The sequence below is a fragment of the Vitis riparia genome, chromosome 18 (genome assembly GCF_004353265.1).
Source record: "Vitis riparia cultivar Riparia Gloire de Montpellier isolate 1030 chromosome 18, EGFV_Vit.rip_1.0, whole genome shotgun sequence".
Taxonomy (NCBI): domain Eukaryota; kingdom Viridiplantae; phylum Streptophyta; class Magnoliopsida; order Vitales; family Vitaceae; genus Vitis; species Vitis riparia.
The window spans coordinates 10806161-10820170 of record NC_048448.1 but is presented as its reverse complement, the minus strand read 5'-3'; the positions used below and the strand labels follow the sequence as shown (position 1 = coordinate 10820170).

General features: G+C 33.2%; 1 protein-coding gene and 1 non-coding gene across 2 annotated transcripts; both read left to right on the top strand.

The window, feature by feature from the left end:
• Positions 1-1660: 1660 nt before the first annotated feature.
• On the top strand, positions 1661-5679 carry LOC117906093 (protein LIKE COV 1-like). Its single transcript, XM_034819042.1, has 6 exons — positions 1661-1899; positions 2452-2504; positions 3666-3775; positions 4633-4800; positions 4889-5113; positions 5213-5679. The coding sequence occupies exons 1-6, from the start codon at positions 1768-1770 to the stop codon at positions 5317-5319; spliced, it is 795 nt and encodes a 264-aa protein (XP_034674933.1). The 5' UTR covers positions 1661-1767; the 3' UTR covers positions 5320-5679.
• A 1372-nt stretch (positions 5680-7051) lies between these two features.
• On the top strand, positions 7052-7123 carry TRNAE-UUC. Its single transcript has one exon. It is a non-coding gene; the product is annotated as a tRNA-Glu (tRNA).
• Positions 7124-14010: the final 6887 nt, after the last annotated feature.

Sequence of the window (14010 nt, the reverse complement as noted above, 5' to 3'; positions counted from 1 at the left end):
GTAGAGACTGTCTGTTTATCCCAAGATTGATTGATTAGGCATCAATCACGACTTGAAACAGGTTCAAAAGACCAACTGTATGAAGTTTTGTTTTCACTATCTTTTCTATATATTAACATATATGTAGTATCATAACGGGGAGATTGAGCAAAAATAAGTGGATGGCTATGAACACCAAGGTACATAAAGGATTAGTAATGGAATTATGTAAGTTATCCAAGGGACATTTTGCATAAAAGGGAATACTAATTGGGGCTTTAAATTAGTAGAAATGATCAGGTAGTACTTCCCATGATTCCGATCCAAAGTATGCTCCTATCCACTAATTAAAGAAATAGCTATCAGAAACGAAATAATCATTTACTTTCTTTTAAAGCTCCTTTCACTTTTTTTTAGAAAGAATACTAGGAACAAAAAAAAAATGTAATTACAATAGAAAAAATCTTTTCTTATTATTTCTTTCTTATATCCATGTTCATAAAAATAGAATTCTTGTCAGGATTCATGAACTAATATAATATTTAATTCTTTTTCGTAATGGAAAAGGTGTCTGTGTATATATTGTCCACTTGAACCTCTTAAAATGTATCTACAAGATCACACAAATAAACACTCTTCATTGGACCAAACAAACTCCCACATCAGGATCAGGATCGACTCTAATATCATTTATAATTATTCGTACCCAGTCAAATAGATATCCACTTTGACCTTAAAAGAATTCTCACGGTTTTAAAACGCATCTACAAGTTGAGAAGAATTCATACTTTTATAATATCGTAAACTTTTTATCCTATCAGATATGGGATATTACAATTTTTCTATTATATATATAGTTAATGCAAATAATGAACTCAAATTCTACATATATTAAATACCTTTAAAGGAAATAAAGAAAAATGAATGTGATTGTAGATTTCATGTTTGTCGGTTTTTTACTTTACATATGTATCCCTCTTTCTTTACTCTCAGTCCTTTAATCTCTAAGTGTCAGGTTTGTTTCACCCCTTTAATTTCTTTTCTATTTTTTAAAAATATTTTTTCATTTTTCTTTTTATGAACAAAACTTAAAAAACGAGATATATTAATACAATTTTAGTAACGTTTTTTAAATTTAAAATTTTTAATTTAAATAATTTAAATTTATTATTGGTTTTATTTTTTATTGTTTTCATTAATAATATAACATTTCATTAAATATAATATTAATAATAACATTTTTTAAATATAATTTTGGAGCTCCTTTTTTTAGAATTTTTGTATATGTTTTAGAATTTTCATATGATATGCATTATTATTATTATTATATAAAATAAAAAATAATGTTAATAATAATAATAATTTTTATATAAAATATAAGAAATTTTAGACTTTATATTGAAAAAATAATGATTTGAATAAAAAACTTAAATTTTCTGAAAGTGATTTTTTAAGACACCAATAAATTTATATTTTTTAATATTTTACTTTTTACTTTTTATGTAAAAAAATTCAATTGAAAGTGTGTCCAAAACCACAAATATTCTGGTTCGGAAAAAAAAAAAAGAATAAATAAAAATGGGGCAAGGCTTGCATTGCCGAAAACGACGTCGTGTAAGTGGTAGACAAACCGTACCTTAGGTCGGCAAGTCTCCCGTGGAAACTTCTACCCAGCGATTTTAAAATTTCGGTTGAAAACATCCTGGTGTCCCTAACTGAATTGGGACTTCGGGCTGGAGCAGAGAGAAGGAAAGAGGAGAAAAAACGAATCTGAAGGCGAGAAAAAAAATGGGTTCCAGAGAGAGGGACAGAGACCTCGAGCTCCTGATCCCAGTAGCCGCCACCACTGACAATGTTGCCTCCAAATCATCGCCCTCCTCTCCATCCTCTTCTTCTTCCCATCATCACTCCGGCCGTGAGGTCCGTTTTTCTCGCTCCTGTCTATTTTCTCCAAATCCATTGCCATTGTTTGTGGTCTTTTTTCGGATTAATCGTTTCAAAACCTGTTTCTAAATTCAGAAACGTGTGGATTGGTTCATCGATTTTTCCCTAATTTTTTGTCGCTACCACCAGATATTTGTTTTCCTTATTATTTAAGCCAGAGGAATTCGAAGGGATGGTGAGCGTACAGATCAAACCAGTTATGAAATTACCCAGTGGATTACAAAGATGTTGAGAAATTTTCCTTTCTTCCACGCCAATTAAAGTATTTCGTAGGAATTTTTATATTTTCGATGCTTGTTAGTGTCAAGCCAAGAGAATCCTTGAGACAAATTACTAGAAGATTTTTTTTTTTTTTTCGGTGATTGTTATTAATGCTAATTTCAAGATATATGAATTTTGGATATATAACCCCTTTTATCTCACACCAAATTTTGTGCATTTATTGTCAGTTACCTTTTTCTTACCCATATTTGATCCCAACCTCTTATGCCCACAACAAGATAAAGCTTTGTTTCTATACCTGTGTAGGCATTTTCCAAAGTCATCCGCAGCTGGGCCTCAAAGAAGTTTATGTCTGGATGGTTAGTTCTTTGCTTCTCCCTTTTCAATGATTGGACTGGCTTAATTTCCTTGATGACATATTATTCCTGTCATTTGAGAATAGCTTTGCTGAAAACATTACAATTTTATCATTATTATTATTATCATTTTGGGTGCAATCACTGCTTACAATCCTTGCAAACACACCCCCTCCCCTGCCTGTTTACTTAATTTAATGTGATTTTACAGCCCTTTTTTGGGGCATGGATTAGTGATAAGATCAGAATTTTTGGATTTGGGAATATCCTGGGTCTATAGACTAGTAAAGAAAATATGCAGGTGGGATAGCTGAACAAAATTCAGCTATAAAAGTAGCATGTCTAGTGTTAAAGATTTACCATTGAAACAGAACTCACCAACTCATTCAGGAGTCTCAGTGAGTTCATTCATGATATGTATTTTACTCCATGGGAAAAAATTCTCTAGTGGTATGATCCTGATGTGAGAAGCAATGCTGTAGTTTAAAGTGTCTCGAAGACATATAAATTAAACATATTCGAATCACCTCGACTTGCATCCAAGAAGAAGTATGTCCATCTAATATATGAAACATTTATTGTTTGGCCAAGCAACTGGATGACAGCGATCATTGTGCAATGTCTCCTTGCTGGCATAAATGTTGACTGTGCAGTGTGACTTGCATGAAATCCCTTAGAACTCCATATGAGTATAATCAAAGCAAATAAACATGATGTTCCTGAAGTGTTCACATGTTCATATTAACTTCATGCAGCTGTATAATTTAGCCCTCCAGTTGTTTTCCTTTTTTTTTTATGTTTCTTTTTTCCTGTTTTGAAAAGCATATCAGTTTCAGATATTCACATAAACTTGATTGAGCAGTTATAAGGAATTCAGCAAAAGAATTCATCTTGTTGCTAGCAAAAGAGTTTCTCATGTTTCTTATCTTCTAGTATAATTTCTTATTGCCTATCCAAAAAACCAAAGAGAAGTTTCTAATGATATTGATTATTCGTCTTACGCTTGCCATATGCATATTATGTTTTTATATTTAACATCATGGTACTGAAAGTTTTATGATTCTTGTAGCTACTCTGTTTGGCACGCACGCACAATGAAGTATGTAATAGTTAGTTAGGAACTTTCTGGATATCTCTTACGAAAAAATCTGATATTCTCTGCAGTGTCATTCTACTTCCTATTGCCATTACATTCTATATCACTTGGGGTTTCTTTCATTTTGTGGATGGTTTCTTCTCCCCAGTTTATAATCAACTAGGCATCAATGTATTTGGTAAGTTCACTTATATTCTATTGCAGTTTCTCAGGATTAGAACTACTTGAGTTTTACTACTGTAATGTTATAGATCCAGCTATTCAGTTTCTGATGAACAGAAAAGGGGACTTCGAAGTTGATAGTGAATTTTCTGATCAAGAAAGAAAATAGTTCAATCCTCATCCAGTTGAATTGGAAGGAAAAGGTCATGCTATATTTTCATGTTTCACACAAAATTAATGCTACAGAGAGAACAATTTACAACTCATTAAGGGAATAGATTGATGTGAGAGTTTTGATGGACCTTATCAAAACTAAACAAGAACAGGAATGATCCTCTGAGATTCTGGCACCCCAGGAAGTGGTTGACACATGCAATTGTTTTCACTGTCTTAAATGCAAGTCTGTTACCTCGGTTTTCTTTTTAAGTTGGCTCAAAACACTTAGATTTGAGGATTTCAAGATAATGTGGCAGAAATGCTATTCTCAAATCCCTGCTACAATTATTATCAATGCATGACCACCTTTGCCACCGCACCACCGCCACTTCCCGTGTCATTGCCATGATCACTGTCTCTTCATCCTACAAATTTATCAACACTTTATATACTTATCCAAACACGGAAAGTTTCAAATGAAGGAATACTCATTCCCTTCATTTTAAATCATTTCAGAATCCCAGAAGTGATTCTTAATCTGGGATCAAATGAGCTTGATGGAATTCTCCCCAGCATCCTCATTTGTGCTGAACCAGGAATCAAAAGAATGTTTCCTAATCAATTCATCTTTTGTAAAGATTGTCATATTGTTAAGGACTTCCCTCCTTTCAACTTGATTTAAGTTGTTCCCGTTTGGATAATTTGGTCAACCTGCAGGTCTTGGATTCATCACTTCCATCACTTTCATCTTCTTAGTTGGTGTTTTCATGTCTTCCTGGTTGGGAGCTTCTCTTCTCGGCCTTGGGGAATGGTTCATCAAGAAAATGCCACTTGTAAGCTATATATATTCTGCCTCAAAGCAAATTAGTGCAGCAATATCACCAGGTAAATATATTTATTTATTTATTTATTTATTTTCTAGTACAACCTTGCAGATTTCTAAACTCTGAAGCATCCGGTAACAATGCTACAGATCAGAGTTCTAATGCATTCAAGGAAGTGGCCATCATAAGACATCCACGAATCGGGGAATATGCATTTGGATTTATCACTAACACAGTTCTTCTTCAGAGGAACACAGGTGAAGAGGAACTGTGCTGCATTTACGTGCCTTCCAACCACCTCTATATTGGAGATGTTTTTCTTATCAGTTCAACGGATATTCTGAGGCCTAATTTGTCTGTTCGAGAAGGGATTGGTATAATTTTCACACTGCATATCATATCATCACAGGAATATCCTTTTCAATTATGAATCTAATGATAACGTGGCTTTTGATCTTCATGTGTTTTTGCAGAAATTGTCATTTCTGGAGGCATGTCGGTGCCTCAAATTTTAACCACAATAGATGCACAAGCCATTCCAGCATCAAGAATCGGCAATTTGGTAGCAGCAAAAGTCTAATGCTTGATCATTAAGCTTGGAACAGACCTCAGTTTAACCAGTTCGGCCATGAAGTGATGGATGTGATCAAGGAATTTTGTTTGTTCTTTCTTTAATCATTTCATCCACATGCTCAATGTGTAACAGGTTTACTAAGATTCTTTGTGAACTCTTTTTTTAACATGTTGTCATAGGCTCATAGCAACATTTTATGTTTTTGTTGTTTAAATTTTGGCAAATGAAACACTCCTTCTCAACTTTCCTGTAAATCAGCATCAAATCTTGGTTCCTGTACTTCAAAACAAGGTTCAATCATATTTCTTATATTGAAACTTTATGTATATTGCATCAATATATATGAGAAGCAATTTTCTGGAAAAATTTTCTGTTTCAATGTATTCTTAGATTGTCCCTGCCCTTTAAGGCCGGTATGGTTAATTTTGGCCTTGTGTTTTGTTTTGGCAAAGGTCTCATTCTAGGTTTTTCCCCTTCTTGATCTGACCATATGCAGGACTAATGAGTAAGATGGTGTTTTTTTTATTTATTTATTTAAATCTAAATAGAATTTAATTTAGCTTAACTTCGTACACAATTTAATAGTATTAAGTATTAAATTGTTTTTTTTTATTATTATTTTATTTTTATTAAATATTAATAGGTTGAGGGTTCGTATTGAAATTGTGTTTTGATTATTTCAAATAATTATTGTTAGCACGTAGTAAAAAAAACCAAATAATTTGGTTTTTTTATTCATTTAAAAAAAATTAAAAATTAAAACTAAATCATCTAAAGTCGGTATTTATTTAAAAAAACAAAAACCGTCTAAGTATACACCAAAATCGTATTTGTCTAGTTTTAACCTCCTATCATGACAACCCTTTCCCCTATTACGTTCTCCAATTTTAACCATAATTTTATAATATACAAAAAGAAGATAATAAATAAACAATTTCAAGAATAAATTCTTCATGAATTCTTTATTTCAATGATGAGCACTTATGTTGATGAATTGTTTTATATATATTTTTTCAATGTTTTTATTATTTTTGTCATAAATGTTCACTTGTTCTCATAATTCATGATGAGATTGGTTTGTAGTTTGTACTATTCTTCAAATTAGTTTGAAAAAATCCTTCTTCCCATTTTCAATTTTTTTTAAAAATATTTTTAAGAATCAAAATTTTTAAAATTGAAATACCTATTTTAGTGTTATCAATTATTATTTTTGGAGCAATATCACTTGAAATCTTGTCAGCGTTAAAAGACAAGTTTATTCTAATTTCTAACAAAAGGGAATTTTGTAAGAGCTTACTGCGAGTGCTTATCAACCAGCTGAGCCCAAGCCCAAGACCAGCCCATGATCGCTCTCATTTATTTTTTCTGCAAACTTATATTTATATTAAAACCGTGTATTTGAAAAAACAATAAGAAATAACAAAATACGAAAAAAAATAATATGTATTAATAAGAAATTGTTTTTATAAAATTGACTATTTTAAAGTGTTGCATTTATAAATATTATATAAAATATTAATTTAAATAAATATTATTTAAATAAAATGTGAAGTATTGGGATTGTACAGAAGTAATTGCATTGAAGAATACAAATTCATCAGGAGGGCCTGAATTGTCAAATATGCAAATTCCCTTTTTACCATTAGGAGTCGACGCACCATTCTTCATTCAAATTGCATTTTGGATTCCCTTATTAAAATTTGGGTTTTATAAAAGCGAAATACCCATTGAACATCATTCCGTTGTCGTCCAGCGGTTAGGATATCTGGCTTTCACCCAGGAGACCCGGGTTCGATTCCCGGCAACGGAACTTTTGTCGTCTTTTTTAATTAAACCTTCTTGGCAGTGGCCACTGTTAAAACTGTTTACTGATAATTAATTACTTTTTTATTTTGCTTGTACCATACACATAATTTCTACTAAGAAGAAATACACTCACCACCCCTAATCTTAGGCTATCTTACAAGGGTCACCCTCTATTTTGGACAATTAATATTTATTTTTATTGATTTTAATTTGTATTTATTTTTATTAATTTTAAACAATAAATTTATTTATAAAATATTTACATTTAAAATAATGTAAATATATAAAATAGCTGATACTTAAAGTTAAAAACAAATTTAAATTGTAATATTAAATTATCATTTTATCAAACACATTTAATTTATTTAATAATTATTGACTTTATTAAATACTTTTAAAATAATATTAAGTAATAAATGTTAGATAATTAATTTAAGGGTAATTTTATTTAAATCCAAATTAGTATCAATTTTTTTAAAAATTAAACTGAATATTAAATTTTTCGGAATATCCTCTTAATGCATAATTATTATCATTATTTGTTAAAAGGTTTGAACCTCATTTTGCTTAAACCGTTTTTTTTTTCTTCGCTTGCACCGTAGCTTTTTTTTAGGGAAAATCATCTAACCATACACCAACTACAAAAAATATGAGATTTTGGAACTTTACTTTTTTCTTTTTAATTTTGGTGTAAAATGGAAAAAAATATTGTTTATTTATGCACTTCAATAGTGCTTTCAAATTTGTTCCACAATTACCCTCAAAAGTAAAGAACAAAGTACACACCAATTTAATGTTATCTGTTAACAAGTACATGAATATCACCATAATCCATTGTCACCTATTATAGTTTTTATTATTATTTTTCTTTTTTGTTTTTATATTCTTTTTAATATGCTCGTGAATTTTTTAATAAAACTTCTTTAATTTTAATTTTTTTTTACTCTCTAATTTGTCTATATTTATGGATTTTAATTATTTTTTTGACATATTAAACTTAAAATGATAATATATAATAAATAATTAATATAACAAATTAAATAAAAAATATATATAATGTGCAAAAATGAAAATATTATCCCACAAATAATAATGATTTTAAATATTAATTATAATAATACATTTTATAAATCAAGATTTAAATTTAAAAACTCCATTTTATTATTTAGAAGTTTATGATATAAGATTTTTTATATTAAAACTAAACAAAAGATTTATTTATTTTTTAAATTCTATCACATGTAAAAGTAAAAATATCATCGTAATACTATTTTATTATTTACATTCTTTTTCTTTTAACTTTTATTTTAAATTTATCATATCAAAATCATAATAAGTGGCGATGCTTTTATCATTTTTCTTATGATTTTAAATTGATTGTGGATCTAACTTTTTTTTTTTGGTTAAAATCTTTAATTTTTAATTAAAATAAAATATAAAAGAAAATATGTTTTTCATAAAAAATTGTATTTAACCTTTTATATTAATTTAATAAAAAATAGGTACATTCTTAAAAAAAAAAAAAAAAAAAAAGTAAATTAATGCTTAAGAGAACCGAAAACACTATCATACTTATCATAGTGTATATATTCCTTTAGGACCCTTGATAAGTAATTGGAGGTCTTTGCCCACCCCAAAAAGAACTTTGGGATCCTAGGTATATCCATTCTTAGAGGAACCAAGACCCCTATTTTCATTTTCATAGTTCATATATTCATTTGGGGACCCTTCAGAAGTAATTAGAGGTTATTCCTCACCTTAAAACAGATATTGGAACCCAAGGTACATCCTAAAGACAATTTGGTGCATCATTTATAAAATTTGGTACATATTTCATAAAATTTGGCACATCCTTAAAACAATTTTGTATATCCAATCCATGAGCTACCAGGACCTCTATATTATTACCCATGATTTGTTTATTTCTTTAGGGATCTTTAGGAAGTAATTAAAGATCGTTCCCTACTCATAAACGAACTTTGAAATCCTATGTACATCCTTAAGGAAATTTGGTACATCATTAAGAGATTTTGGTACATCCAATCCTCCCGCTATCGAGACCCCTATCTATCTTCCCATGGTCCATATTATTCTTTAAGGACCCTTAGGTAGTGATTGAAGGTCATTCCCCACATTAGAACGAACTTTGGCACTCTTGGTACATCCTTTACAAAATTTGGTACATCCTTAAAAATATTTGGTACATACTTGAGCTATTGAAACCTCTATCTTATTACCCATGGTCCGTTTATTCCTTTAGGGATCGTTGGGAAGTGATTAGAGATCGTTCCCTACTCCAAAATAGACTTTGGAACACTTATCTCCATTTCCATAGTCCATTTCTTCCTTTGGAGACCCTCAGAAAGTTATTGAAGGTCGTTCCCCACCTCATAAAGGACTTTGGCAACATTAGTACATCATTTACAAAATTTGGTACATCCTTTACAAAATTTGGTATATCCTTCAAAAAATTTGGTACACCATTCACAAAATTTGGTACATTATGAAGGATGTACCAAATTTTGTGAATAATGTACCAAGGGTTCCAAAGTGTATTTCGAGGTAGGGATCAGCCCCCAATCACTTCCTTATGGGTTCCAAAATGAAATCATGTGTCATCCATGTTCAGATGGGGGTCCCGAAAGCGATAGGATAAGATGTACCAAATTTAATAAAGGATGTACTAAATTTTAGGAATGATGTACCAAGGGTTCCAAAGTGCGTTCCGAGGTGTGAATCGGCCCCCAATCACTTTCTTATGGGTTTCTAAATGAAATTATGGACCATCCATGTTTAGATGGGGGTCCCGGAAGTGATAGGATCGGATGTACCAAATTTAATGAAAAATGTACCAAATTTTGTGAATGATGCACCAAGGGTTCCAAAGTGCGTTTTAAGGTGGGAATCGGCCCCCAATCATTTTCTTATGGGTTTCTAAATGAAATTATGGACCATCTATGTTCAGATGGGGGTCTCGGAAGTGATAGGATTGGATATACCAAATTTAATGAAGGATGTACCAAATTTTGTGAAGGTTGTGCTCTTTACTAGTGCACATAGCCTACCAATATAATGGTTTTAGCAATAGGCATGCCTCTAAAATCAAGGGTGTGCCCCTAGTTTGCATACTGCATATAGTATACCAAAATAATGTTATCATACCCATGAGCATGCCTATGCAATGAAGGGAGCACCCTTACTTTGCCTTTTGCATGTAGCATAGTAATATGATGTCATTCAACCATAGGCATGCCTTTGAAATGGAAAGTGCGCCCTAAGATTGCCTTCTGCACATAACATACCAAACTAATGTTATTGTATAAAAAAAATTTCATTTATTCTAAGGATAAGGTGTAAATGTTCGAATGTTTTCCCAATGTGTTAAGGGTCAACCTCCCTTTTACCGACTCCTCACATAACACGAAACCAATCCCCACTTCAAGGATTTGGCACATCCTTCACAAAATTTGGTACATCCTTCATTTAATTTAGTACATCCGATTTTATCACTTCCGAGACCCCCATCTAAACATGGTCCATAATTTCATTTAGAAACCCATAAGAAAGTGATTGGGGGTCGATCCCCACCTCAGAACGCACTTTGGAACCATTGGTACATCTTTCCCAAAATTTAGCACATCCGTTATTCAATTTGGTACATCCAATCCTATCGCTTCCGAGACCCCCATCTGAACATGGATGACACATGATTTCATTTTGGAACCCATAAGGAAGTGATTGGGGGCTGATCCCAACCTCGAAATGCACTTTGGAACCCTTGATACATCATTTACAAAATTTGGTACATCCTTCATTAAATTTGGTACATCCGATCCTATCGCTTCCGGGACCCTCATCTGAACATGGATGGTCCATATTTTCATTTAGAAACCCATAAGAAAGTGATTGGGGGTCAATCCTCACCTTAAAACATTCTTTCGAACCCTTTGTACATTCTTCACAAAATTTGGTACATCTTTCATTAAATTTAGTACATCCGATCCTATCACTTTCGAGACCCCTATCTAAACATGGATGGTCCGTAATTTCATTTAGAAACCCATGAGAAAGTGATTGGGGGCCGATCCTCACCTCGGAACGCACTTTGGAACCCTTGGTACATCCTACACAAAATTTGGTACATCATTAATTAAATTTGGTACATCCGATCCTATCGCTTTCGAGACCCCTATCTGAACATGGATGGTCCATAATTTCATTTAGAAACCCATAAGAAAGTGATTGGGGGTCGATCCCCACCTCGGAACGCACTTTGGAACCATTGGTACATCATTCCCAAATTTTGGTACATCCGATCCTATAACTTCCGGGACCCCCATCTAAACATGGATGGTCCATAATTTCATTTAGAAACCCATAAGAAAGTGATTGGGGGCTGATCCCCACCTCGAAACACACTTTGGAAACCTTGGTACATCTTTTACAAAATTTGGTACATCCTTCATTAAATTTGGTACATTCTTCATTAAATTTGGTACATCCGATCCTAAAGCTTCCGGAACCTCTATCTGAACATGGATGGTCCATAATTTCATTTTGGAACCCATAAGGAAGTGTTAAGGGGTCGATCCCCACCTCGGAACGCATTTTGGAACCCTTGGTACATACTTCACAAAATTTGGTACATCTGATCCTATCACTTTCGGGACCCCCATCTGAATATGGATGGTCCATAATTAAATTTAGAAACTCATAACAAAGTAATTGGGGGTCAATCCCACCTCAGAACGCACTTTGAAACCCTTGGTACATCCTTCAAAAAATTTGGTACATCCTTCATGAAATTTGGTACATCCCATCTTAGCACTTCCGGAACCCCCATCTGAACATGAATGGTCTTTAATTTCATTTAGAAACCCACAATAAAGTGATTGGGGGCTGATCCCCACCTCGAAACGCATTTTGGAACCCTTGGTACATCCTTCCCAAATTTTGGTACATTCTTAACAAAATTTGGTACATCCGATCCTATTAGTTATGGGATCCCCATCTAAACATGGATGGTCCATGATTTCATTTTGGAACCCATAAGAAATTGATTGGGGGTCGATCCCCACCTCGGAATGCACTTTGGAACCCTTAGTACATCCTTCCCAAATTTTGGTACATCCGATCCTATCTCTTCCGGGACCCCCATCTAAACATGGATGGTTCATAATTTCATTTAGAAACCCATAAGAAAGTGATTGGGGGCCGATCTTTACCTTAAAACGCACTTTGGAACCCTTGGTACATCCTTCACAAAATTTGGTACATCCTTCATTAAATTTGGTACATCCGATCCTATTGCTTCTTGGACCCCCATCTGAACATGGATGGTCCATAATTTCATTTAGAAACCCATAAGAAAGTGATTGGGGGTCGATTCCCACCTCAGAACCCACTTTAGAACCCTTGGTACATCATTTCCAAAATTTGGTACATCTGGTCCTATTCCTTATGGGACCCCCATTTGAACATGGATGGTCCATGATTTTATTTTGGGATCCATAAGAAAGTATTTGGGGGTCGATCCCCACCTCGAAACGCACTTTGAAACCCTTGGTACACCCTTCACAAAATTTGGTACATCCTTCATTAAATTTGGTACATTCTTCATTAAATTTTGTACATCCCATCATATCGCTTCTGGGACCCCCATCTAAACATGGATGGTCCATAATTTCATTTAAGGTCGATCCCCACCTTGGAACGCACTTTGGAACCCTTGGTACATCCTTCACAAAATTTGGTATATCTTTCATTAAATTTGGTACATCCGAGCTTATTGTTTCCGGGATCCCCATCTGAACATGGATGGTCCATGATTTCATTTTGAAACCCATAAGGAAGTGATTGGGGGCCGATCCCCACCTCGAAATGCACTTTTGAACCCTTGGTACATTCTTCATAAACTTTGGTACATCCTTCATTAAATTTGGTACATTCGAACCTATTGCTTTCGGGACCCCCATGTGAACATGGATGGTTTATGATTTCATTTTGAAACCCATAAGGAAGTGATTAAGAGTCGATCCCCATTTTGGAAAGCACTTTGGAACCCTTGGTACATCCTTCACAAAATTTGGTATATCTTTCATTAAATTTGGTACATTCTTCATTAAATTTGGTACATCACATCCTATCGCTTCTAAGACCCTCATCTGAACATGGATGATCCATAATTTCATTTAGAAACCCATAAGAAAATGATTGGGGGCCGATTCGCTTCGAAACGCACTTTGGAACGCTTGGTACACCCCTCTCAAAATTTGGTATATCATTCATTAAATTTGGTACATCCGATCCTATTGTTTTCGAGTCCCCCATCTGAACATGGATGATACATGATTTCATTTTGGAACCCATAAGGAAGTGATTGGGGGTCAATCTCCACCTCAGAATGCACTTTGGAACTCTTGGTACATCCTTCAAAAAATTTGGTATCCTTCATAGTGTACTAAATTTTATGAAGAAAGTATCAAATTTTGTCAAGGATGTATCAAATTTTTTAAAGCATATACCAAATTTTGTAAAGGATGTACCAATGTTGCCAAAGTCCGTTATGAGATGAGGAACGACCTTCAATAACTCCCTGAGGGTCTCCAAACGAAGAAATGAACTATGGAAATGAAGATAAGTGTTTCGTTAGCTCAAGGATTGGATGTATCAAATTTTCTCAATGATGTACCTAGGGTTCCAAAGTCCATTTCAAAGTAGGGAACGATCTCCAATCACTTCTCAAAGATCCCTAAAGGAATAATTGGATCATGGGTAATAAGATAGAGGTTTCAATAACTCAAGTATGTACCAAATATTTTTAAGGATGTACCAAATTTTGTAAAAGATGTACTAAGAGTGCCAAAGTTCGTTCCAATGTTGGGAATGACC

What these genes read in the sequence shown, in the direction of transcription:
- LOC117906093 (XM_034819042.1), top strand. Translation starts at nt 1,768, where the DNA reads ATGGGTTCCAGAGAGAGGGACAGAGACCTCGAGCTCCTGATCCCAGTA. An exon ending in AAGAAGTTTATGTCTGGATG is followed by an intron (nt 2,505 to 3,665) that starts GTTAGTTCTTTG and finishes TATTCTCTGCAG; the next exon opens with TGTCATTCTACTTCCTATTG. An exon ending in GTCTGTTCGAGAAGGGATTG is followed by an intron (nt 5,114 to 5,212) that starts GTATAATTTTCA and finishes GTGTTTTTGCAG; the next exon opens with AAATTGTCATTTCTGGAGGC.